Source organism: Heptranchias perlo, chromosome 1, assembly GCF_035084215.1.
Source record: "Heptranchias perlo isolate sHepPer1 chromosome 1, sHepPer1.hap1, whole genome shotgun sequence".
In the NCBI taxonomy this organism is placed as follows: Eukaryota; Metazoa; Chordata; class Chondrichthyes; order Hexanchiformes; family Hexanchidae; genus Heptranchias; species Heptranchias perlo.
In genome coordinates, this window is record NC_090325.1 from 102,072,279 (window position 1) to 102,099,514 (window position 27,236).

Here is a 27,236-nt window from a genome sequence, read left to right on the forward strand (position 1 = left end):
CTATTTATTCTATTTTTCCAGGTACACTCTTCATATAATTTCAAAGTTATTTTCTCCCATTAAGAGATAATTTCCTGCAATGAACTATTCATTTTCAGCATACTGCCACCACTTGGTACAATGAAATTGAGTCCCACTAAATACAAAAACAAGGAAGCACCAGAAAAACTGACTGTAAGATTACTTTTTAGATAGCACATGGGATGAAGATATACATTGTTGTGCTAATTTAAAAAAAAGTATGCTGCATTTTAAAATAGTATCTATGTTATATGGTCTAAAAATGGGACTGTTAGATTATAAAAATACAGATGTCCATTCTTAAATATTTAAGGTGATGGAAGTGTAGAAATGTGATGACTTGGCATTAGCCATTTTACATTATGATTTGTTCTTACAGAATCATAGAATTTTACAGCACATAGGAGGCGATTGCCCTACCACACCTACACAAGCTCTCTCAAAGAGCAATCCACTTAGTTCCATTTTCCTGCTCTTTCCTCGGACTCTAACTTTTTCATTTACTACAGATGCACTTACTAGTTTGTTTTTTTTAATGCCTGATCAGTACTAAATCTTCCATTACTACCAATCCCAATAACCCCCTGTTATTTAATAGCTAATACCAATATTGGTAGCAGCAATACTTTTGTTCATGTATTAAAAAAACAAAGGCTTGGACTCAAGGGCAATGATTGAATGCAACACAGTATAAATTGGTGAAAGAATCACTTCTAGCAGATGTTTTGTTAACACAACACCAACCATTCAGGATACCAGAAGTGACAAGAACTGATACAGGTTAATTCTTTAAAAAAAATACTGCACTATTTTACAAAGGCATACTTTGGCTGTTTCTCCAGTAGTTCTGTTTCTACATATGTGTTGAATGAACTTTTGTTTTATTTTCTAGAATTGGAAATATCTCAATACCTTTTTTTTCATTTTCTCGGATTACTGAATTTCCATAAACCTCAAGGGATTTGGTTTGTTTTTCCCTTCTGTCACTACACTCACTATCATTCTTCTTGCAACACTTACACTTTCCAAAGCACCGAGTACAAAAACAAGATATAACACGTTGCATTATTCTGTCCCAAGGTTTCAAGGAATGCATCCAAAGAGGAAGGAAGTCCCAAGTTTGTAGTACCTGTGGCAAGAACCTTGGGCACTTTGTTTGCATAATGTTGATAACAATTGTGAGGATTATAATCACCAAGATAGGAACACCTACTCCAGCCAGAACTTGCCATCCAGCAACTGATAGCCCAAATACAATCAGAGGGAGCAGTAAAAAGCACAGAATAAGGTAGATGACTGCAAACCACCTGTACTTGGAAGTATAAGTTCCCAATGCTTTAGCGAGGCGAATTGGAACACGCATGAATGGTATGGGGTACCAAATGATGATTCCAGAGATGTTGAAAAAGAAATGAGACAAGGCAATCTACAAAGATACAAAAAGTGTATTAATATACATTTGAAAATCTTTTTTGCAACCTTAAAAAATAAAAGATTGAGTATATACATTTTTTTTTATCATTACAGCAATTAATGATTCTTGTACTTTAAGTTGCCAGTCCATATAAAATAAACAGCCACTAATGCATTGAAAACCAAAGCATAATCATATAAAATGTTGTTATTCTTCATATTCTTTCATTTCAAAGGTGGCATGTAATACTTGTATCAATGTGTTAAACGTTTAAGTATATCTTCACAGCACCAATCCTGATGATTCATTGAGATGATTCATGTGTTACAGAGCTATATGGAACAGAAAGATCCTTGATTTGATTCCGTGCTTAGATAGAATCATAGATTCATAGAATCTTACAGTACAGAAGGGAACCATTCGGCCCATCGTGCCTGTGCCGGTTCTTTGAAAGAGCTATCCAATTAGTCCCACTCCCATAGCCCTGCAAATTTCTCCTTTTCAAGTATTTATCCAATTCCCTTTTGAAAGTTACTATTGAATCTGCTTCCTCCATTCTTTCGGGCAGTACATTCCAGATCATAACAACACACTGTTAAAAAAAATTTCACCTCACCTCAACCCCTGGGTCTTTTGCCAAATATCTTAAATCGATGTCCTTTGGTTATCAACCCTCCTGCCATTAGAAATAGTTAATCCCTATCTACTCTATCAAAACCCTTCATAATTTTGAATATGGTTAGCTGATCTTAGGTGAGTAGCAACTGGGGCTGTTACAGTTGACCTCAGCAACCCTGGGGTAGGGGGAGAAAATCAGCCAAGATTACTGCTTTTGATCACTGTCCAGCCACTTCATCTGGAAAAACATGAAATGGATGTTGGTTGAGGACCGGAGTTGGGTTAGCTCCAATGGTCCCTGTGACAAACTCACAAATGAAGAATGACCACTTGAATAGGAGACTGCAGCTAAGTGTGGAACTCCCTTCCTAACAGCACTGTGGGAGAACCTTCACCACACAGACTGCAGCGGTTCAAGAAGGCGGCTCACCACCACCTTCTCAAGGGCAATTAGGGATGGGCAATAAATGCTGGCCTTGCCAGCAACGCCCACATCCCATGAACGAATTTTTAAAAAAATTATCCAAGCAGTATGTGGCCGACTTATTCTTCCTACCAAAATGTACCACCTTACGCTTATCTATATTGAAATTCATTTACCAATTACAAGCCCATTCTAAAGGTTTATTAATGACGTCTTGTATTTTGTCGCTTTCTTCCTTTGTATTAACTACATCCCCCAATTTGGTGTCGGCGCAAATTTTGAAATTGTACTTCGGATTCCCGAGTCCAAATCGTTAATGCAGATTGTGAACAACAATGGTCCCAACACTGATCCCTGTGGAACACCACTATCCAACTCTGCCAGTCTGAGTAGCTACCCTTAACCCCTACTCTCTGTTTTCTGTTTTGTAGCCAGCTTGCTATCCATTCTGCTACCTGTCCCCTGACTCCCCACATTCTGACCTTAGTCATGAGACTACTATGCAGTTCCTCGTCGAAGGCCTTTTGAAAATCCAAATATATTACATCTACTACATTACCCTTGTCTACTCTCTATGTTACTTCTTCAAAGAATTCAATGAGGTTGGTCAAGCATGACTTTCCCTTTTGAATTCCATGCTGACTACTTTTTATTATATTTTGAACCGCTGAGTAACTTACTAGGCCACTTCACAGAACTATTAAGAGTCAACTAGTTGGTATGGGAATGGAGTCACATATAGGCCAGATTGGGTAAGGCCAGACCAGGTAAGGCCAGGAGGCTTCCTTTCTTAAAAGGATATTAGTGAACCAGTCGGGTTTTTACATCAATCAGACAGCTTCATTTAATCACTTTTACTGAAACCAGATTTCTTTTAAAGCTGAATTCAAATTCTTAAACTACCATGGTGGGAACTGAACACAAATTCTCTGGATTATTAGTTCAGGCCTTTGGATTAAATAACCACTACACTATCCTGCCATGTATAAAGTAACAAATCATAAATACTAAAACTGATTGATCTGTTTAATTGCTCACCTGCAAAGAGTTAGCTAAAGTTTCTCCTGGACTGGCAAGAGCAGCTATAATAGCTGTTGTGGTTGTACCGATATTGGAACCCAATGTAAGAGGGTAGACTCGCTCAATACTTATCACGCCAATTCCTGCCAGAAAAAACAAAAAGAAAAATTTGTAAATAATATTTGAGCTGTAACTGCTATATTTGCACATAAAAATATATTCCTCAAAACTTACCAACTAACGGAGTAAGAGCTGAGGTAAAAATAGAACTGCTTTGAACAATGAAAGTCATTCCAGCACCCACTACAAGGGCTACATATCCGGTTAACCAACCAAATGGATATCGGAAATCTGCAAAAGGATTGGAGCTTAGATGATCAAGAGCTCTTTCTGCTTATCAAATCGTAGTTAAGTAACAAATATATCACAAACTATTGATATAGTTGCATGTACATTGGACAACCACACTGAACTCTACTATAAATATTCACATGCTTAAATGTCAAATTTATAAGGATGCAATTAAATTGCCTAACTGTAAAGCAACAGTGTTAAGCTCCCTCTGCATTAGTAATTGTCCTATATATAGAATTTTTTAAAACAAATGTATTAAAATTATATTTTTGTCACAGCAGTAGGCTCAAATCAAGAGTGGACTTTTCTTATTTGTTACACATTTTCTTATAATTAGTATGAAAAATAATGTAATGAAACTGTGAAAATATTTTGATCCAAGATTGTTAAATAGCACTTATAACTTACTCCTTAAAGAAGAAATAGATTTATCTAAATGTTATCTGGGAGATAAGAACATAAGAACATAAGAAATAGGAGCAGGAGTAGGCCAATCGGCCCCTCGAGCCTGCTCCGCCATTCAATAAGATCATGGCTGATCTGATCCTAACCTTAAATTTAAATTCATGTCCAATTTCCTGCCCGCTCCCCGTAACCCCTAATTCCCATTACTTCTAGGAAACTGTCTATTTCTGTTTTAAATTTATTTAATGATGTAGCTTCCACAGCTTCCTGGGGCAGCAAATTCCACAGACCTACTACCCTCTGAGTGAAGAAGTTTCTCCTCATCTCAGTTTTGAAAGAGCAGCCCCTTATTCTAAGATTATGCCCCCTAGTTCTAGTTTCACCCATCCTTGGGAACATCCTTACCGCATCCACCCGATCAAGCCCCTTCACAATCTTATATGTTTCAATAAGATCGCCTCTCATTCTTCTGAATTACAATGAGTAGAGTCCCAATCTACTCAACCTCTCCTCATATGTCCACCCCCTTATCCCCGATTGTCGAGCCACTAGTATCTCTGTTCTGTATTCCTTTATTTCCTGATTATACAGAATCACTGCTTATATAGGAGTGTTGTCATAAGTACAAATTGATTTTTTTTTAATTACAATAGTTGGGGTAATTTTCAGCTATTTTGCCTTTATAGAATGTGCCCGATTTTCATTCTATTGATTTCAATGGAACAGAAATCGGGCAAGTTCTGTAAAGGGCGAGCAACCCCGCAATGGAATGAAAATCGGGCAGGATCTATAAATGGTGGGCAATCCACTCCGCCAGGTTACCACCCAAGCCACAAAGCTAAAAGAATCACCCCAATGTATTTTAATAACCAGTCACAGAAATTTTAGCTGTATAATTCATAACTCTACAAAAATGTTTCAATATAAATACAAGTTAAGATTATAGGTTTGCCATGGAGTGCCTGTAACACTGAGGAACTTGCCCCTTCCTCCCGTCATCTGCCAAGTGGGGAAGTAAAGCCCCCACAATGTTCCAATGTGTTTAGATTTCACTGTATTTACTGTTTCAATGAGTCTCTCAGTGAAAAATGTAACAAATTATTTAAATTCAAACATTCTTAGATCTGCAAGAACAGCAAATGAAGGAGGATGGAAGTAATCACAATCTATACATTATGTAAATTATGATGTGTGGAATAACATCAATTTGTCCCACACTCTGCATATCTGCATTTGTGATTTGAAATAAGTTTTTCCACTCACCAGTGTTAATAATTTTTTTGATAACAGTAGCAACTTGTCCTTTTAACATCGAGTTGAGAAGCTTGACAATAAGTATCAAGCAGGTGCACAGGATAATCAAAGAGGCTGCAAGGAGGATAAGGCCAACCCCTAAATCAGATATGGCTGAATTTACAAATAGATGATTACCTAAAACAAAGAAAGTAAAGCAGAAGCATTATGTGCAATATCTGAGTTAACATATAATGAATATACAGATGTCTCATTACCAAAATGGCATAATGTCCAGGATTAATCAATATATAGCAGTGTACGAAATTCCACAATTCGATACTGCATTAAATATATGGCAAATATGGTATATAAAATAACGACAACAATGTGCATTATATTGCGCCTTTAACGTAGTAAAATGTCCCAAGGCACCTCACAGGAGCGTAATCAGATAAAAATTTGCACCGAGCCAAAGAAAGAGACATTACGACACATGGCCAAAAGCTTGGTCAAAGAGGTAGGTATTAAAGAGCATCATAAAGTACAACAACAACATTTATATAGCACCTTTAACGTAGTAAAACATCCCAAGGCACTTCACAGGAGCGATTATCAAACAAAATTTGACACTGAGCCACATAAGAAGATATTAGGACATGTGACCAAAAGCTTAGTCAAAGAGGCAGGTTTTAAGGAGCATTTTAAAAGGAGGAGAGAGAGATACAGAGGAGGAGAAGTTTAGGGAGGGAATTCCAGAGCTTAGGGCCTAGGGAGCTGAAGGGACGGCCGCAAATGGTGGAACAATTAAAATCGGGGCTGCGCAAGAGGCAAGAATTGGAGGAGCACAGAGAACCCGGAGGGTTGTAGGGCTGGAGAAGGTTATAGAGATAGGGAGGGGTGAGGCAATGGAGGGATTTGAAAACAAGGATGAGAATTTTAAAATAAAGTGTTCCTGGAGCGGGATGCAATGTAGGCCAGCGAGCACAGGGGTGATGGGTGAACGGGACTTGGTGCAAGTTAGGATGCAGGCAGCAGAGTTTTATAAAGTAATATAAAGTATTCCTATCTAGCCCAGAGTTCCTATACTATACTGAATGTTTATATATATTCAATCTTTCTTGCAAGCACAAGCCAGTTCTGCAGCTTTTTACTTTCAAATTGTCAAGTTGCATTCAGTTGGTTTGTCGGTTATGATACGTGCTTTCTTAAATAATGTAAAGATAATTGACCATTCGTTTACATTTTTCAAGGTATATTGTTTGTGAAACATTTTTCAGAGTCCAAATGTTGTTGCCATCACTCCAGCAAAATTCAGGTGATGTGCAATTGAGTTCACTGGGGACAGTCACATTTTTCTCTTCCTGCAAAACAAAAAAAACTATTATGTAACTTTCTTCTCAAACTAACATTATCTAACGCCGTCCACAACCCCATCAGCACTACCAAATGCTAAGAAGCCAATAGTCTTTCAAAGTAGTTTTGTCAACTAAATTAAAAACAGTATACACTAGAGCTTGAGCAAAGAGGTTGGGAAAGACAGAGTGAACCTCTAATGGAATGATGTGTTAACGGAGTGAGGACTTTCAAATGGGAATTTAGTGAGAGTGGGAATTAGGTGCAGAGGGGGAAGGAGATGCTAAGTGATTAAGTGATTAAACCAAGGGACTGTAAACTAGTCTATCAACTTTTAAAACTTGAATAAAAAAATACATAATTTTTTTTTTAAAAGACTAAGACTAAGACTGAGCGGAGCATGAAGGGATCTGCGCGAGGAATCGAAAATCAAGAAAAACTCAAAAAATGACGCCACAAGATAAGGAGGAGCGCCGAGGGTAAGTCAGTAAGTATTTTGTTCATTGGTTAGTGGCTTTAGTGGTTGGTTAGTGTTTTTTAGTGGTTAGTGTTTTAGTGTTAGATAAACGGTAACTTGACTTAAAGCTAAACAAACAGTTTAATTAACTGTAGCTAACATGGCAGGACAGCTGGGGCCCATCGCATGCACATCCTGTGCCATGTGGGAACTCCAGAACACTTCATGTGTCCTGGAAAATCACATGTGCAGGAAGTGCCGCCAATTGCTCGAACTCGAGCTCAGAGTTTCTGAGCTTCAGGGGTGGATGGCATCACTACAGTGCATATGGGAAGCTGAGAGTTTTGTGCACAGCACGTTTCAGGAGGTGGTCACCCCACAGCTACAGAGAGTTCAGGTGGAGAGGGACTGGAGGAACACCAGACTAGGAGGATCAGGCAGGCAGTGCAGGAGTCCCCTGGGAGTGTGGTATTCATAAATAGGTAATCAGTGTTGAATACTACTGAGGGTGTTGCTACCTCAGGGGAGTGCAGTCAGGAGCAGATCCACAGTTGCATAGGGGAGCAAAAGAAATGCAGTTCTTATAGGGGATTCAATAGTCAGGGGGATAGACAGCCGTTTCTGCAACCACCGACATGAGTCCCGTATGAAGTGTTGCCTCCCTGGTGCCAGGGTAAAGGTCATCACTGAGAGGATGCAGAACATTTTGAGGTGGGAAGGGGAAGAGCCAGAAGTCGTGGTCCATATGGGAACCAATGACATAGGAAGGGAAAGGGTTGAGGTCCTGCAGTCAGAATTTCAGGAGCTAGGGAGGAAGTTAAAAAGCAGGACCTCAAAAGGTAGTAATCTCTGGATTACTCCCAGTGCCAGGCGCGAGTGAGTATAGGAATAGTAGGATAAGGCAGGTTAATGTGTGGCTGGAGCAATGGTGCAGGAGGGAGGGCTTCAGATTCCTGGGGCATTGGAACCAGATCTGGGGCAGGAGGCATCTGTTCAAGATGGACGGGTTGCACCTCATCAGAGCTGGGACCAATGTCCTTGTGGGAAGGTTAACTAGTGCTGTTGGAGAGGGTTTAAGCTAATTTGGCTGGGGGATGGGCACCTGGATGAAACATTAGAGAGGAGAAACAAGGTGCACAGAGGACTGGGAGGGACAAGTAGCACAAGAGTAAAGAACTGAAGGGTTCTCAAAATTCCCACATTTTTCATATCATCAACGAGGATATGACTTTTGGAATTTTATTTGAAGACGAACCAACTGCTAGGTTAAACATGGATCCCTGCAGACATGCCCGGGCTTGTTGGGACAGAGTGGATTGTTCCTGAAAACCAGACAATGAGAGTAGACAGAATACGCATTCTTCCCTTTAAAACAATCAACCCAGAGAAAGACTTCAGCTTACACGAAACTAAAGCCCATCAAAACCTTGCATAAATCAATCAATGCAATTATGCAAACCCATCAATGCAATGGCTTTCAGTTCAAGCCTAGTTATGGGGACAGGAAACCAACAATCACCGGAAGAAGCCCACCATAATCAGACAAAGAACTAGCCTTGTTTTGGAATCAGATAAGAAATTCGAAAAACAGTATAACTGGGACCAGTTACGAAGCAGGAAAAAGATTGGTTTTGGAGCAGGTTCTAAGCAGTTCAGTTTTAAACAGCAGTTTTGAAGCAGCAACAGGCAACCGCAGCCCTGCACGAAGATCGTCCACCCACAACTGCGCCTTACCGTACCAACAGACTCTATCCAACAGAAGAACCTTTGCAGATTCCACAGACCAGGACCACGTGGGGACGGCAGGGCCCAGAGGACACAAAGAGCATACCCCAAAACTGCAACCGGCTTACCTGGCTGGATTTCGAACTGTCAAGGAACCCTGGTTTTGGTGAGCATGATCCCTGACCTCTCCTAGTTCAATTTAGTTAGGTTTTGGGGTGGGACAAGGGTAAGGGGATTAGTAGGGTGATTTTCCCTCGTTATGCCGTGTGTTCCCCATTCTTAACTAAGTGTACTTTGTATCTCAGTATTATCGTAATGTTATAAGTTCATTTGTGACTTCAATAAACCCAGTTTCTTTTCTTGTACCAAAACCAGTTGTCTGCTGCATTTTTTGTCACAACCCCCAAATAAGTCCAAGGTCTAGAACCCAGGGAGTGGGAGCGATTCGGACCGCTCAGTAGTCAGAGGTGAAGCTGACACACACCACCACCCCCTACAGAACAGTTCAGAAATAGGAGGGATCAGAAAGGGGGCAAATGCAAGGCAATCTACAATGAGTTTAGAGTGCATGTGCGTAAATGCACATAGTGTGGTAAATAAGGTTGGTGAGCTGCAGGCTCAAGTCGCCACATCGGACCATGATATAGTGGCAATAACAGAGACCTGGCAAAAAGAAGGGGAGGATTGGGTATTTAATATTGCTGGCTACAAGGTATTCAGGAAAGATAGAGAAGGAAAGAAAGGAGGAGGAGTTGAGGAGGAGGGGATGGCAGTATTGATCAAAGAAATTATTATAGCACTGGAAAGGGGTGATGTTGTTGAGGGGTCAAAGACAGAATCTATTTGGTTACAATTAAGGAACAATAGAGGAGCTATTATGTGACTGGGTGTATACTATAGGCCACCAAATAGTGGGAAGGAGACAGGAAAAAATTTGCAGGCAAATTACAGAAAGATGCAAACACTATAGAGTAGTGATAATGGGGGACTTCAATTATCCCAATATAGACTGGGATAGTAACAGTGTAAAGAGCAAAGAGGGGAAGGAATTCCTGAAATGCATTTAAGAGAACTTTCTTGATCAGTGTGTTTTCAGCCCAACTGGGAACGAAACAGTGCTGGATCTAGTTCTGAAGAATGAATTGGGGCAGGCGGAGCATGTTTCAATCGGGGAGCATTTGGGGAACAGTGATCATAATATCATTAGGTTTAGAATAGTTATGGAAAAGGACAAGGAACAAAATGCTTAACTGGAGGAGAGCAAATTTCAGTGAGTCAAAAAAGGGATCTTGCCCAGGTGGGTTGGAATCAAAAATTGTCAGGCTAAACAGTAATTGAACAATGGGAGACCTTCAAGGAGGAGTTGGTTCGGTTACAGAATAGACACATTCCTACGAGGGGGAAAGGAAGGGCATCCAAAGCTAGAGCTCCCCGGATGACTAAAGATATGGAGATTAAAATGAAACAGAAATAGGAAGCTTATGACAAATGTAAGGTTCATAATACAGTAGAGAACCAGGCTGAATACAGAAAGTACAGAGGAGATCTAAAAAAGTGAATATGACGGGCAAAGAGAGAATATGAGAATAGATTAGCGGCTAACATAAAAGGGAACCCAAAGGTCTTTTATAAGCATATAAATAATAAAGGGGTAGTCAAAGGAAGGGTGGGACCGATTAGGGACAAAAAAAGGAGATCTTCTTGTGGAGGCAGAGGGCATGGCTGAGGTACTAAATGAATATTTTACATCAGTCTTCACTGAGCAAAGGATGTTGCCATTGCAGCAGTAAAGGAGGAGGTAGTAGCGATATTGGATAGGATAAAAATAGATAAAGAGGAGGTTCTTAAAAGTCACCCGGTCCAGATGGATTGCATCCTAGGTTACTGAGAGAAGTAAGGGTGAAAGTTGCAGAGGCTCTGTCCACCATCTTCCAATCCTCCTTAGATATGGGCAGGGAGGACTGGAGGATTGCAAATGTTATACCACTGTTCAAAAAAGGGGAGAGAGATAAACCCGGCAATTACAGGCCAGTCAGCCTAATGTCAGTGGTGTGGAATCTTTTAGAGACAATAATCTGGAACAAAATTAATTGGCACGTGAAAAAGTATGGGCTAATAAATGAAAGTCAGCACAGATTTGTTAAGAAAAATCGTGTTTGACTAACTTGATTGAGTTCTTTGATGAAGTAATGGAGAGGGTTGATGAGGATAGTGTGGTTTATGTTGTGTATATGGACTTTCAAAAGGCATTTGATAAGCACCATATAATAGACTTGTTAGCAAAATTAAAGCCCGTGGAGTTAAAGGGAAAGTTGCAGCGTAGATACAAAATTGGCTAGGGGACAGAAAGCAGAGAGTAATGGTGAGCGATTGATTTTGAGACTGGGGGGACGTATACAGTGGTGTTCACCAGGGGTCAGTATTAAGACCACTGCTCTTTTTGATATGTATTAATGACCTGGACTTGGGTATACAGGGTATAATTCCAAAGTTTTCAGATGACATGAAACTCAGAAATGTAGTAAACAATGTGGAGAATAGTAACAGACTTCAGGAGGATATAGTCAGGCTGGTGAAATGGGCAGACACATGGCAGATGAAATTTAACGCAGAGAAGTGTGAAGTGATGCATTTTGGTTGGAAGAATGAGGAGAGGCAATATAATCTAAATGGTACAATTTTAAAGGGGGTGCAGGAACAGAGAGACCCATACACAAATCTTTGAAAGTGGCAGAACAAGTTGAGAAGGCTGTTAAAATGAATATGGGACCCTGGGCTTTATTAATAGAGGCATAGATTGCAAACACCATGTATTGTCCTATATGTATAAATGCGTAGGCTTCAAGGAGATCCTGAACATTTACCTGAGGAAGGAGGAAGTCTCCGAAAGCTTGTGAATTTAAAATAAAATTGCTGGACTATAACTTGGTGTTGTAAAATTGTTTACAATTGTCAACCCCAGTCCATCACCGGCATCTCCACATCATAGATTGCAAAAGCATGGAAGTCATGTTAAACCTTTATAAAACACTGGTTAGGCCTCAGCTGGAATATTGAGTTCAATTCTGGGCACCACACTTTAGGAAGGATATCAAGGCCTAAGAGAAGCTGCAGAAGAGATGCAGAAGAATGGCACCAGGGATGAGGGATTTCAGTTGTGTGGAGAGACTGGAGAAGCTGTTGCTGTTGTCCTTAGAACAGAAAAGGTTAAGGGGAGATTTGATAGAGGTGTTCAAGATCACGGGTAAATAGGGAGAAATTGTTTCCAGCAGCAGAAGGGTCGATAACCAGAGGACACCGATTTAAGGTGATCGGCAAAAGAGCCAGAGGCAACATGAGGAAACATTTTTTTACGCAGCGAGTTGTAATGATCTGGAATGCACTGCCTGAAAGGATGGTGGAAGTAGATTCAATAGTAACTTTCAAAAGGGAATTAGATAAGTACTTGATGGGAAAAAAATTACAGGGCTATGGGGAAAGAGCAATGGAATGGGACTAATTGGAAAGCTCTTTCAAAGAGTCGGCAAAGGCATGATGGGCCAAATGGCCTCCTCCTGTACTTACTATGATACTATCTTATATTCATTTATTTATTGCTGTGCATTACTGGATGTTTCACTGTACTTTGTCAGTTTGTTTATCCTTTAACCAAAATAAATAACATTAAGAAAAAACAGAATCCATATGAATTGAGACAAAGGATAAGAAGGGATCGATCATGTTAATAGGTGTATTTTACAGACCACCTAACAGTAAAAGGGAAGTTGGTGAAATATGTAGACAAATCTATGAAATTAGTAAAAAAAATGTTGAAATATAATCATGGGAGATTTCAACTACCCCCAAATAAACTGGCAAGTAGATGTAAGGAAAGGGCAAAAGCGAATGGAGTTTTTACAATGTGTACAGAACTCCATTCTTACCCAATATGTGAAAAGCCCAACAAGAGAGGAATCACTGCTGGATCTAGTAATGGGAAATGAACCAGAGCAGATAAAAGAAGTAAGCATTAGGGAACATCTAGGCAATAGCGATCATAACATAATAAGGTTTAAAATAATGATTGAGAAAGACATTAGTAAGAACAAGACTAAAGTAATAGATTTGAAAAAAGTTAATTTTGTGGGGATGAGAATGGAACTAGGGAAGGTAAACTGGAAAAAAATGTTGATAGACAAAGAGATAGAACAGCAGTGGGAAATATTTAAAACGGTGATCAATAGAGTTCAGGAGAAATATATTCCTCTTGAAAAGTAAGAACAAACAAGCCAATAATGAAACACCATGGATGAATAAAGAGATACGGGTAAAATTGAAACTAAAGAAAAAGGCAAACAGAAAGTACATAAACAAAAAGGAGAGGATGACAAAAGGGAAAAAGGTTAGAAAAGTAAAAAAAACAATTAGGAAAGCAAAGAGGAACCACAAGGAATATAAAAAGAAATAGCAAAGTGTTCTAGAGACACATAAATAACAAAAGAAAAATCAGAATAGAATAGGGATAGGGTGACTAAGGAATACACAAGATAAACTCACAGGTAACAATAGCGAAATGGCAGAAATATTGAATAGTTACTTTGCCTCCGTATTTACCAGGGAGACTTACATGGTGGGCATGACATTAGCAGAAGAGATCGAAAAAGATATTAAAACATTTAAGATAGAAAAGGGGGAGATAATTGATAAACTAATCAAACTTAGGATAAAATCCGTGGTCCACGAATATTAAAAGAAATTAGGGAGAAGATTAGGCAGAAGCACTATTACATATATATAAAAATTCACTAGAAAAGGGAATAATGCCAGAGGACTGGCAGACAGCTAAAGTTATTCCTATATTTAAAAAGGGAGGTAGAACAAGTCCAGGGAACTATAGATGAGTTAGCTTAATGATGGTGGTAGCAAAGATAATGGAATCTTTACTTAAAGATGTAATAGAAAGACATCCAGAAATCAAAAATATAATAAAGAGTCAGCATGGATTTCAGAAGGGAAAGTTATGCTTGACCAACCTTATTGAATTCTTTGAAGAAGTAGCAGAACGAGTAGACAAGAGTAATGTAGTAGATGTAATATATTTGGATTTTCAAAAGGCCTTCGATAAGGTACCACATAGTAGACTCATGTCTAAGGTCAGAGCATGTAGAGTCAGGGGACAGGTAGCAGAATGAATAGCAAGCTGGCTACAAAATAGAAAACAGAGAGTAGGGTTTAAGTGTAGCTACTCAGACTGGCAAAAGGTAGAAAGTAGATTCAACAGAGATTGGTGCTAGGACCACTATTGTTCACAATTTACATTAACGACTTGGACTTGGAAATCTGAAGTACAATTTCAAAATTTGTGGACGACACCAAATTGAGGGGTGTAGTTAATACAAAGGAAGAATGCGTCAAAATGCAAGAGAACATTAATAAAGTTGCAGAATGGGCATGTAACTGGCAAATGAATTTCAATATAGACAAGTGTGAGGTGGTGCATTTTGGTAGGAAGAATAAGGAGGCCATTTATTACTTGGATAATAAGAGTCTAAATGGGTTAGAGGAGCAAAGGGATCTAGGGGCACAAATCACTGAAAGTAGCGACGCAGGTTAAGAAGGCCATAAAAAAGGCAAACCAAGCACTGGGGTTCATTTCTAGGAGGATAGAATTGAAAAGCAGAAATGTTATGTTAAACTTGTATAGAACCTTATTTAGACCACACTTGGAGTATTATGCACAGTCCAGGTTTCCATATTATAGAAAGGATATAGAGGTATTGGAGAAGCTGCAAAAAAGATTCACAAGATTCATACCAGAACTGAGAAGACATACTTATCAGGAAAGGCTGAACAGGCTGGGGCTCTTTTCTGTAGAAAAGAGAAGGCTGAGGGATGACCTGATAGAGATCTTTAAGATAATGATAGGGTTTGATAGGGTTGTCATAGAGAAAATGTTTCCACTTGTGGGAAAGTCCAAAACTAAAGGTCATAAATATAAGATAGTCACTAATAAATCCAATAGGGAATTCAGGGGAAACGTCTTTACCCAAAGAGCGGTTAGAATGTGGAACGCGCTACCACAAGGAGTAGTTGAGGCAAATAGCATAGATGCATTTAAGGGGAAGGTAGATAAACACATTCAGGGAGAAATAAGTAGAAGGGTTTCCTGATAGGGTTAGATGAAGTAGGGAGGGAGGAGGCTCTTGTGGAGCATAAATGTCAGCATAGGCCAGTTGGGCCAAATGGCCTGTTTCTGTGCTGTAGTTCAGATGTAACTCGATGTAAATGACATTTTGGAAATTTATTTACAGCACATCGTAACGATAATAAAATATAAAGAAGTGCAAAATGAGAAACGGCCATTTGACCAATGAGCCCACAACTTTCAACAAATCAAACTCATAGTTATATATTAGTGCACAGCACAGCCTTGATCACTGTTTTTCCTCCATTTCCATAATTGATTCCTTCAATTTTCTTTGTGCTTTATCATTCTCTTTTATATAACCCAGTATTCCACTTTCTTTCTCAGCATTGTGCTCAGCCTTTTTATGTTGGTATTTATCTTATTTTATTCCATTCCTGCCTCCACATTGATTTCAACCTGTTTTTTTTTCACAGTTTGATTTCTTTCCCTTCACTCCACTGGATCTCTTTCTCCAGGAACCTTCACCGTTGCAGGACCATGTTCCCTAACATCAGGTCTAGACTAACTTGTACTTTTAGCTGCCTCCATTATGCAGTTCGTACAGGCATTACGTTTTTGAAAGTTTCAACACAATCCCCATACGTTACTGGTATAAATAAAATAAACAAGAATGAGTAGTACTTTATCATAAAATAAACCAAAAAAAATCAATCTCAAATTACATAACTCACCTGCCTCTCAGGTTTGTATATTATGTGGTCCAATGCCACTTTATGGTTTACTTCACAGTCAACTATCATTCACCATTCTTTAATTCGTTGTATTGGATGTGTTTAATGCTGATGGTGATTGTATCAAAGACTGATGCAAACTAGCAACAAAAATAATATGGGGTAGTAAAGATTCTGGTCCAGGAATTGCACCACCAGAAGTGCAAAAACCCTCAACTCATTTAAAAAGTACTTGCATTTGCACTTGAAGTGCCATAACCTACAGGGCTACTGAAGTGCTGGAAAGTGAGATTAAGCGGGATAGCTCCTTTTCGGCCGGCACGGACATGATGGGCTGAATGGCCTCCTTCTGTGCTGTAACTTTCTATAGTTCTATGATTCTATGCAGTGGGGTGAGACTTCCATCTGCCTTAGAGAAGATCCTGTCCCATTTAAATAAAAGAGGCTACACCCACACCATTAATCGCACTACTGGGGGCCCACCCTGTGGGGGCACTGGAATTTCAGAGCCGCAACTTGCAGTTTTGTTGGGGGGATATGCTGGTCCGGTAAAAGATTAAAATTTTCATCTACAGTGTTAATTTGCCACATTGCTAAGAGTAATCGATCTCTGCAACCAATTGTTGTTGGATATGAAATTGTAGGCCAAACTACAGCCTGCACATGCTGGGGTGCTTTCCATTTGACGTAAACTGGGCAGAGGTGGCAGGATTTCCAGGGGAGTCTGGCACACCACCACTCCTGCTGCCAAACATGACATCATATCCCCCCTCTGGTCGGAATTTCTCAGAGTGGCCAGAAAGGGACAGAAACTGGTTCTGCCCCAAATTCCTTTCTTACACCCAAATTCCACCAATTCTGTGCCTAAAATGGGCTAGAATTTCTAGGCTAGGGTTCCAATGGCTGCAGCTTCTTTTAAGCCATCCCCATAGTTTGCTTGTACCTTTGGCCATCATTCTCTAATGACAAATTGTTGTCAATTTTCCTGATTATGCTTCTATAAGCAGTCACTAGATGCACTTAACTAAACCAGATTGGCAAGTTTTTAATTGCTGTTTACTATATTCTACACTAGTTTATCTACATTACTTGTTTACTTACCATACTAGTTTTGGTCTTGCACCATTCCTTGATAAGACTTTTGTTAGCTGCAATTGGATCTCCTGTTGCTATACCATTAATTACAGATTTGTCCAGCTGAAATGAAATACATTTTTTTGCAGTTTAAACATATAATCGAGACAAAAGCCTGGCATGAATTTCTATTTAAATGTCACAGTCCATGGATTTAATGGTTTATTTTCTTTATTCATTCTCAGGATGTGAGCGTCGCTGGCAAGGCCGACACTTATTGCCAATCCCTAGTTGCCCTTGAGAAGGTGGTGCAGTTTTGATACACAACTGAGAGGCTTTCTATGCCACTTCAGAGGGCAGTTAAGAGTCAACCACTGTAGTGTGGGACTGGAGTCACATAGAATCATATAATGATATAGCAAAAAAAGAGACCATTTGGCCCATCATGCCTGTGCTGGCTCTTTGAAAGAGCTATCCAATTAATCCCACTTCCCTGCACTTTCCCCATTGTCCTGCAAATTTTTCCCCTTCAAGTATTTATCCAATTCCCTTTTGAAAGTTACTATTGAATCTGCTCCCGCCACCCTTTCAGGCAGTGCATTCCAGATCATAACAACTCGCTGCATTAAAAAAATGTTCCCTCATGTCGTCTCAGGTTCTTTTGCCAATTACCTTAAATCTGTTCTCTGGTTACCAACCCTTCTGCACTGGACACAGTTTCCTTTTATTTACTCTATCAAAACCCTTCATGATTTTGAATACCTCTTTCATATAGGCCAGACCAGGTAAGGACAGCAGGTTTCCTTCCCAAAAGCACACAGTGAACCAGTTGGGTTTTTACAAAAATCCAACAGCTTTATGGTCGCTTTTACTGATACCAGTTTTTTATTTCCAGATTTTTAAAAACTGAATACAAATTCTCAAACTGCTATTTGGGATTTACTAGTCCAGGCCTCTGGCTTAGTAACATAATCACTATGCTATCCTACCCAACTTTTGACTATAAAATCTGCAATGCCCCACAAATGTCAGAGCTTTCTTTTGACCTATAGGTAGGAGTTCAGGAAGTCTAGCTTAAAAAAATGATACAGCCAGCACTGCTTGGTATTCCAGATTTCACAGTGGAGGTTAACATGTAAAGCTCTCAGAGATTTCAGCTGGGAGAGTGGTCAAATCATGTTTAGCAGAAGTGAGTTCAGTGTGGAGGGAAACATGATGAAGAAAGGGCAAGAAGCAAAGTTCTGGATTGAGGAGATGACAGTAGACTGGAACAAGAATTTCAAAGCTTAGCTTTGTGAAAAAAATGAAAGCCTTAGCGGTGTCAACAACAACCTTAATCATAGTATCACAGTATCATAGTAGGCAAAGCAGAGGAGGAGGCCATTTGACCCATCTTTGAAAGAGTTAGCCAATTAGTCCTATTCCACTGCTCTTTCTCCGTAGCCCTGTAAAATTTTCCCTTCAAGTATTTATCCAATTCCCTTTTGAAAGCTGCTATTGAATCTGCTTCCACCACCCTTTCAGGCAGTGCATTCCAGATCATTACAACTTGCTGCATAAAAAATTGTTTCCTCATGTCACCTCTGGCTCTTTTGCCGATCACCTTAAATCTGTGTCCTCTGGTTACGGAGCCTTCAAGCACTGGAAACAGTTTCTCCTCATTTACTCTGTCAAAACCATTCATGATTTTGAACATCTCTATTAAATCTCCCCTTAACCTTTTCTGTTCTAATGAGGGTAGCTGAGGCCTAACCAGTGTGATATAAAGGTTTAGCATAACTTCCTTGCTTTTGTACTTTATGCCTCTATTAATAAAGCCCAGGATCCCATGTGATTTTTAACAGCCTTCTCAACTTGTTCTACCATCTTCAAAGATTTGTGTATGTGCATTTAGTTTATATTGCCTCTCCTCATTCTTCCTACCAAAATGCATCACTTAACACTTCTCTGCATTAAATTTAATCTGCCATGTGTCTGTCAATTTCACCAGTATGCCTATATCCTCCTGAAGTCTGTAACTATCCTCCACATTGTTTACTACATTTCTGAGTTTCGTGTCATCTGCAAAGTTTGAAATTATACCCTATATACTCAAGACCAGGTCATTAATATATATCAAAAAGAGCAGTGGTCCTAATACTGACACCTGGAGAACACCACTGTATGCTTCCCTCCAGTCTGAAAATCAATCGCTCACCACTACTCTCTGCTTTCTGTCCCCCAGCCAATTTTGTATCCACGCTGCTACTGTCCCTTTAGTCCCATGGGCTTTAATTTTGCTAACAAATCTATTGTGTGGTACTTTATCAAATGCCTTTTGAAAGTTCATATTCACAACTTCAACTACACTACCCTCATCAACCCTCTCCATTACTTCATCAAAGAACTCAATCAAGTTAGCCAAACACGATCTTCCTTTAACAAATCAGTGCTGACTTTCATTTAATAGCCCATACATTTCCAAGTGCCAATTTATTTTGTCCCTGATTATTGTCTCTAAAAGTTTCCCCACCACCGATGTTAGGCTGACAGGCCCATAAATGCTGGGTTTATTGTTCTCCCCTTTTTTGAACAGGATGTAACATATACAATCTTCCAGTCCTCTGGCACCATCCCCATATCTAAAGAGGATTGGAAGATTGTGGCCAGAGCCTCTGCAATTTCCACCTTACTTCCCTCAGTGACCCATGCATCCCATCTGGACACGGTGACTTTTCTACTTTGAGTATTGTCAATCTTTTAAGTGCCTTCTCTTTATCTATTTTTATCCTATCCAATATCGCTTCTATCTCCTCCTTTACTGCTACAATGGCAGCATCCTCTTCTCTAGTGAAGAGGAATGTGAAGTATTCATTTAATGCCTCAGCCATGCCCTCTGACTCCACAAGAAGATCTCCTTTTTTGTCTCTAATCGGTCCCACCCTTCCTTTGACTACCCTTTTACTATTTATATGCTTATAAAGAACTTTTGGGTTCCCTTTTACGTTAGCCGCCAATCTATTCTCATATTCTCTCTTTGCCCCTCTTGTTCCCTTTTTTAGATCTCATCTGTACTTTCTGTATTCAGCCTGGTTCTCTACTGTATTTTGAACCGTACATTCTTCATAAGCCTCCTTTTCCTGTTTCATTTTAATCTCTATATTTTTAGTTATCCAGGGAGCTCTAGCTTTGGATGCCCTTCCTTTCCCCCTCGTAGGAATGTGTCTATTCTGTACCCGAACCAACTCCTTCTTGAAGGCCTCCCATTGTTCAGTTACTGTTTTGCCTGCCAATTTTTGATTCCAATCCACCTGGGCAAGGTCCCTTTTTAACTCACTGAAATTTGCCCTCCCCCAGTTAAGCATTTTCACATTTGATTGTTCCTTGTCTTTTCCATAACTATTCTAAACCTAATGATATTATGATCACTGTTCTTCAAATGCTCCTCCACTGAAACATGCTCCATTTGCCCCAATTCATTCCCCAGAGCTAGATCCAACACTGTTTCCTTCCTGGTTGGGCTGGAAACACACTGTTCCAGAAAGTTCTCTTGAACACATTTGAGGAATTTCTCCCCCTCTTTGTGCTTTACACTGTTACTGTCCCAGTCTATATTGGGATAATTGAAGTCCCCCATTATCACTACTCTATAGTGTTTGCATCTTTCTGTAATTTGCCTGCAAATTTTTTCCTGTCTCCTTCCCACTATTTGGTGGCCTATAGTATACACCCAGTCGCATGATAGCTCCTCTATTGTTCCTTCATTGTAACCAAATAGATTCTGTCTTTGATCCCTCAACCACATCACCCCTTTCCAGTGCTATAATAATTTCTTTGATCAATACTGCCACCCACTCCTCCTCAACCCCTCCTCCTTTCTTTCCTTCTCTATATTTCCTGAATACCTTGTAGCCAGCAATATTAAATACCCAATCCTCCCCTTCTTTTTGCCAGATATCTGTTATTGCCACTATATCATGGTCCCATGTGGTGACTTAAGCCTGCAGCTCACTAACCTTATTTACCACACTATGTGCATTTACGCACATACACTCCAATCTCACCTCAGACTGCCTCGCATTTGCCCCTCTCTGATCCCTCCTATTTCTGAACTATTCTTTACTCTAGTGCTACTTGTTCCTCCCAGTCCTCTGTGCACCTTGTTTCGCCTCTCTAATGTTTCATCCTGGTGCCCATCTCCCAGCCAAATTAGTTTAAACCCTCTCCAACAGCACTAGTTAACCTTCCCCACGAGGACATTGGTCCCAGCTCTGTTGAGGTGCAACCCGTCCATCTTGAACAGATGCCTCCTGCCCCAGAACTGGTCCCAATGCCCCAGGAATCTGAAGCCCTCCCTCCTGCACCATTGCTCCAGCCACACATTAGCCTGTCTTATCCTCCTTTTCCTATGCTTACTAACACGTGGCACTGGACTGGGAGTAATCCAGAGATTACTACCTTTGAGATCCTGCTTTTTAACTTCCTCCCTAGCTCCTGACTTCAACTCTTTTCCTTCCTATTTCCCACATGGACCTCGACTTCTGGTTGTTCCCCTTCCCCCCTCAAAATATTCTGCACCCTCTCAGTGATGTCCTTTAAGTAGTGTATGCTGTGCGATCACCTTGGTTATTTGAAACAAAAGTTACTGAGCAACCGAGATAGCATACTGCAATTCCCTATATGCATAATGTGTTCACTAATGTTGAAATAGAGTGTTGTTTCATCCCCCCAAGCAATTGCCTGCTTTATACCAGCAGCATCCATTTTGCCAGTAATTAGTATATAATTTAATTCATTCAGTTAAGTCAAACAGGAATCTCTCTTCTTCCCCAAATATACAATATAATTTCGCCATCCTTTTATATAACACTTATCCCCATGTGCACACTGAAAATCTTTGTCCCTCTCATTTGGGTCATCAATTTAGTGAGCACAGTGATGTGTGTAAGAACAAAGTTTCTCCTATGGTTTTTATTGCATTTACATTTCACTTCAAAACCTCTAATGAGAAGTATTCCAGAGCCTGGAAATTAGTCAGATAGATTTTTTAAATAATTTTTTTTGCAATTTGCCTTTAGCAGAAAAATACAGCATCAGAACTAACTTTGGGTGCATATCTAGAATAGAGCTGGTTATCAGGGACAGAGCTTTGGCGATATCTCTTTAATGTACCTTATGACTGAGAATTTGTTCTTGTTAAAACTTCAAACAAGTCTTAAGAAAGAACTGGATCTATATAGTGCTTTTCACAACTCAGGACATCCCAAAGTGCTTCATAGCCAATGATGTATTTTTGAACTGTAGGTACTGTTGTAATGTAGGGAAATTTGGCTGCTAATTTACACACAGCAAAGTCTCACAAACAGCAATGAGATAAATGACCAGGTAATTTTTTAGTGATATTGGTTGAGGGGTAAATGTTGGCCAGAACGCTGGAAGGCCTTCCCTGCTCTTTTTCAAATAGTACCACAGGATCTTTTAAGCCCACCTGAAGGTAGACGGGGCCTTGGTTTAATGTCTCATCTAAAAGATGGCACATCCCACATTGCAGCACTCCCTCAGTACTGCACTGAAATGTCAGCCTAGATTATGCGCTCAAGTCTCTGGAATGGGGATTGAATCAATGACCTTCTGACTCAAAGGTGACAATGTTACCACTGAGCCTTAGTGATCCAAATTATCCTCACTTGATACAAGGTATGATAATTCACTTCTACTTCAAACTATTGATTAACCTAGTTAATATGCTTAATTAGGTTCAGCTGCACAATAACATAAACAACTTTTTTTACAGCAGCTTATGTACTGTGAGTTATAGCAATATACAAATGTAACCCCAAAATAAAAACTATTTTACGATAATCATCTCTTATAAAGTACATTAGGCTCATTTTCCTCACCACAGTGCCTGGGAAACAGTTCCCAGGTGCTATGGAAAGCAAAAGGGGTGGAGATGTGATACATCACGTCTATGTCCCTTCTCCACTGCCTCGGGATGTCCAGGGTTTCCTTGGTGAGTGGACCTGGGCCTGCACCTGCAATAGGCGTGGGACCAGCATTCCTAAGGAAATGAGATGGGAGGATATTCCTGGCCCACCCACCTTCATTTTTATCCATGGGACCCCAAAAATGTACTGGTGTGGCTTTCACAGGTACCCTCCTCAGTCTGAGGGGGCCTGGGAGCAGCCTGGAGAGGAGTTACACATCAAGTAAATAACCTTTGAACTTTTCCTAACAGGATCTTTGAGCCTAGAGACTTCCTGGCTATGGTTCTCCAGCAGCATCCTGAAGTCTCCTCAAAGTTGGCAGCCAGGACAATAGCTACAGGCTTGAGAGCCTGCAGCTGACCTCCTGCTTTCACTCCCCATTCCAGTGCAAGGCACAGGACAGAACGATCAGTGGATTAAGGCTTTGATAGGCAGTGAACACTTCGGGTGCACTGTACCTGTCTAGCACCCAGCATGGGACAAAGAAGAGAAAGAGAATAATCAGCCCTGTTATCTCTATTTGGGTGAGTTGGGTTGGTGGTTCAATAATGATTCCATTTATCACTATGTTGTCGTGGCTAACCTGTATAATAAGCTTCGTTAAGGGATCAGTAATGACATTTAGCAGATCTGGAGCATCTTCGCCACTCTTGATATCAAATGACTTCACAATAACGCGGGTGAGATGATATAGATAGCCAGAGGCTGCTTCAATTGGTAGCAGGACCATTACCGAGAGCCAATTAAAGAAATCGTGCACAGTTGCACCTGCAAAGGCCCTAGGAAGGAAATAAACTCTATTACCACATTCATAATCCTAATTATACATATAAGCAGGGATGGCCAAACTATGGCCTATGTCATTTCTAATAACCTTGAATTCCATTTGCTGACAGCAATCTACCTAGTTCCTTCTTGAAACCCATTCAAGTTTCTTGTTCCACCACCCATTCTGGTAATCTGTTCCACATACCACCCTTTTTAGTAAAAAAAAAGTTCCTCTTGCATTTCCTGTTTTCTTTTGTTGTCCTTGATTTGTAAATATGAGCCCTTGTGCTTAAATTCTATACAAGCCTACTTGGATCCAATTTGTCCAAACCAATCATATTTGAACCACTTCTATCATATCCCCTCTCAGTCTTCTCTTTTCAGGAGAAAAAAGACTCAGGGTAGTTAATCTTTCCTCATCCATCCTTCCCTTAAATTCTGGTATCAACCGTGTAGCCCTTCTCTGTATCCCCTCCAATAACTGAATATCCATTTTGGAATAGGGAAACCAAAACTGTAGAGTTCTTCAGGGCAAAATATAGTTTTAAAATGACCTCTGTGGATTTATATTTTATACCCCTTGCTATGTACTGATGGTTTTAGTGACCTGTCCACTAAAACCTCAAGATCTACTTCATGTACATATCCAGTTAGCACATAATTCACATCAACCTTCCCTCTGCCAAATCTCATAACCTTACATTTCCTGTATTAAACTGCATCTGCCATTTCTCCACCCACTGATGGAGCTTATCATGATCCTTTTGAATTTGATGTTCATCATTTGCCACTGCTCCCAATTTGGTATCGGCCGTAAATTTGGACACTTTGAACACAATTCCTTCCTCTAAATGATTTATAAAAAACCGTTTATATGAGTTTTCAAATACATGATACAAAGTGAGAAATCAAATGGAATGGAATCAGATGATGTCAGATGCAAGTAATCTTATTGCGACGTATATGACTGGCTTCTTCCACCCCACATGAGAAGTAAGTTTGCTAAATCCCTTTTTGTGTAGACGGTGCCCCTTTAAAGAAACAAAGGATGTTCAACCTAATTTCAAACATCACAAATATTTTAAGTGGACGCTATCGTCATGTTTTTATACTGACCTGAATAACATCAAAATACTTGGCTGGGTCTCTTGCACGGGTCTCTTTCACTTGACAAACAGACGATGCTCCTTTAACCAATTGATTTACTGTCAAAACTAATTTAACTCCTACGTTCTTCCCCCTCCCCCCTACAAATCTCCTTTGCATATTCACTGTTGGTTCTGGATTTTTACTTACCCAAAATGAGGAGTTAGTAGGGGAATTTGGGGAGTGTTAACGTACCTTCTGAATTCATTTCGGTCTCCGGCTTGCATCAGGGCCACGATGGTATTGGTGACCGAGGTGCCGATGTTCGTTCCCATTATCACGGGGATGGCGGATTGTACTCCCAACACTGAAAAGAAACAGCACAAAAAACAAAGTAAAAGTGAGGCGGATAGCAGGAAGATCTCAATCATTGCCATCCCCTCCCAAATAGCAAGTCTAACTACGGACTCGTGTTGTGGTTTTGTGAGCACCGTGTACTTACAGCCAGAGGACACCATGCTGACCACGATAGAAGATGAGGTGCTGGAACTTTGGACCAGAACAGTGACCAAGATCCCGATCACCAGCCCGGCCACAGGGTTTGCGAGGATCACGTTACCTTTGAAAATATCTCCAGCAGCTTTACCTGCAGGACAACAGACGGGAGGGGATCTTTAAAAAATTGAAGTCTGTTCTCACTGGAAAGTTGTCTTTGTCCTTCTCTTTAAAAAAGTTGTCTTTGACCTTCCCTAAACCTTGTCATCTCTTCAATTGCACAAAGGAGAACAGACCTCTCACCCCCATACCCTCTAGCGCCGTATCGATAGCGAGACACAATGTCCAGTTTGCGCAGGAAAGAGCCCACGTATCTCACAAGGGGCTGAATGGCTTACTCCTGTCCCTATTTCCCCAGAAGATAGACAAGGTTATTCCTCCTTCCCCCTTTCGATCAATCCATACCCCCCCCCCCTCCTTTTCCCCGTATCGGTAAAAATGCCCCGTTTGCACGGAAAGGGGTCCAAGGATCTCACCTCCAACAAGCTGGAACGCCGAGCTCAGGATGCCCAGTGAACAGACGAACAGATAGAGGAATCCAACCAGTAAAGCGATTTTCAACGCCGCTGTCAACACACGAAGGATCTTCCTCCCAGGGTTCAGATCTGCCAACATGAATTATTTTTTTAAAGTTTTTTTTTTGTGAGGACACGGTGCTTCCGCTAAGGAATTAAGATGACTCGGTGTGTCCCTAAGACGGAGATTGGGAATGGGGAACGAGTACCTGACCACTTGACGCCGGTCGCCTCGAGTTTGGGCAGTGCCCAGGGGTCCTCCGGCTCGTCCTCCACCAGAGCGATGGTGGAATAAGCGGGCAGTAAACCCGGTCCATCCGAGGAGGTCGCACTGGATCCTAGAATATGGGGATTATTGGAGAGAGAGAGAAAAAAAAAGAGAATCAAATCAGGACTGATACCAACCCGCAGGAGCAGCAAGAAGATTTGGGGGTGCGGTACTTGCCCGCCGGTAGCCGGTACACTGGGGGGAGAACCGACTTTACTTACCGTTCATAGTTGGCTTGGAGTTGTCCCCGAGCTCGCCAGTCTCAGAGATGCTCCGTGAGCCCTCCAGTTCAGCCCGTGGACCCATGGTCTGCAAGGAGCAGTGTTTAAATATTTACTTTAAGTTTTAATACTGACCACTACACACCAGCCTTTCCGCTATTAACAGTTGAGAATAACCAGACTAAACACTTCCATCCCTTTTCCCTGCGCCTTTTTTTTCATCAGATAGTCATCTCCCAAGACATGTTTGACGATCAGTTGTCTATCAGAGAACTTCTATCAGTTTTAGTCTCCTAATCGTAGGAACAGGAAAAGGAAGACTGTAAATAAGGAATTTTTTTAAAGCTCCAGTAACAAGAAAAGTGGGCTAATTTGATATAGGAACTCAATATCGCGAACACAAAGAAAAAAAGTAGAGGGGAAATGTACACGTTTTAATAAATTAAATAATAAAACAAATAACTTAAAAGCAAAATTGCTAAAGGTTCTTAAACAGACGTTGAATGTCATTTGCAATAGATAAATAAATGATTGAATGCCAAATCACTGGTTTCTGCTGGCTGACTCTTCTGCTCACCGGTTCCTTGTTGGTAGAAGATAGCCTTTCTCTACATCCCATTCACTGCATCGTTTATATAGATGACAGCGACCGAAGTCTACTCTCATTAAACTGAATGATGAAGAGTCACGTGCTGCACTACCAAGCCTCTGCCTGACAAATGACCTTAGTGATCTTATGTAATATTTAACTACTGACAGCAATCTATTAAAATACCAACTATATTGCTTTGGAGATATAGTTAAATTAATTATAGTTAAATTCCATCAGCTCTTCAAAATAAAGTTATGAAATATAACCTTTTAACGAAAACATTGATTTATTCTCAGTCTCACAATT

The 27,236-nt window shown here is 40.3% G+C and overlaps 1 protein-coding gene across 2 annotated transcripts; it reads right to left on the reverse strand.

Moving 5' to 3' along the window:
• slc34a2b (solute carrier family 34 member 2b) lies at nt 1–27,003 on the reverse strand. Of its 2 annotated transcripts, XM_068000923.1 has the most exons (13): nt 26,916–27,003; nt 26,339–26,426; nt 26,059–26,187; nt 25,811–25,939; nt 25,282–25,425; nt 25,035–25,146; nt 23,509–23,704; nt 16,987–17,082; nt 6,733–6,853; nt 5,520–5,687; nt 3,732–3,848; nt 3,516–3,640; nt 1–1,447 (listed from the first exon to the last, which is right to left on the reverse strand). In XM_068000923.1, exons 1-13 carry the CDS (start codon nt 26,955–26,957, stop codon nt 875–877), a joined length of 2,040 nt encoding a protein of 679 aa, XP_067857024.1. In that variant the 5' UTR covers nt 26,958–27,003; the 3' UTR covers nt 1–874. The 2 variants fall into 2 exon arrangements, with proteins under 2 accessions (XP_067857024.1, XP_067857081.1); XM_068000980.1 differs by lacking the exon at nt 16,987–17,082.
• Between the last annotated feature and the right edge of the window lie 233 nt (nt 27,004–27,236).

Excerpts from the sequence above, each read along its gene's own strand:
- slc34a2b (XM_068000923.1), bottom strand. The coding sequence starts at position 26,957 with ATGGGATGTAGAGAAAGGCTATCTTCTACCAACAAGGAACCG. Across the intron at positions 17,083-23,508 it reads TAACGAAGCTTATTATACAG|CTGGACAAATCTGTAATTAA; the intron begins GTTAGCCACGAC and ends ATTTCATTTCAG. Across the intron at positions 3,641-3,731 it reads AGCTCTTACTCCGTTAGTTG|GAATTGGCGTGATAAGTATT; the intron begins GTAAGTTTTGAG and ends TTTTTCTGGCAG.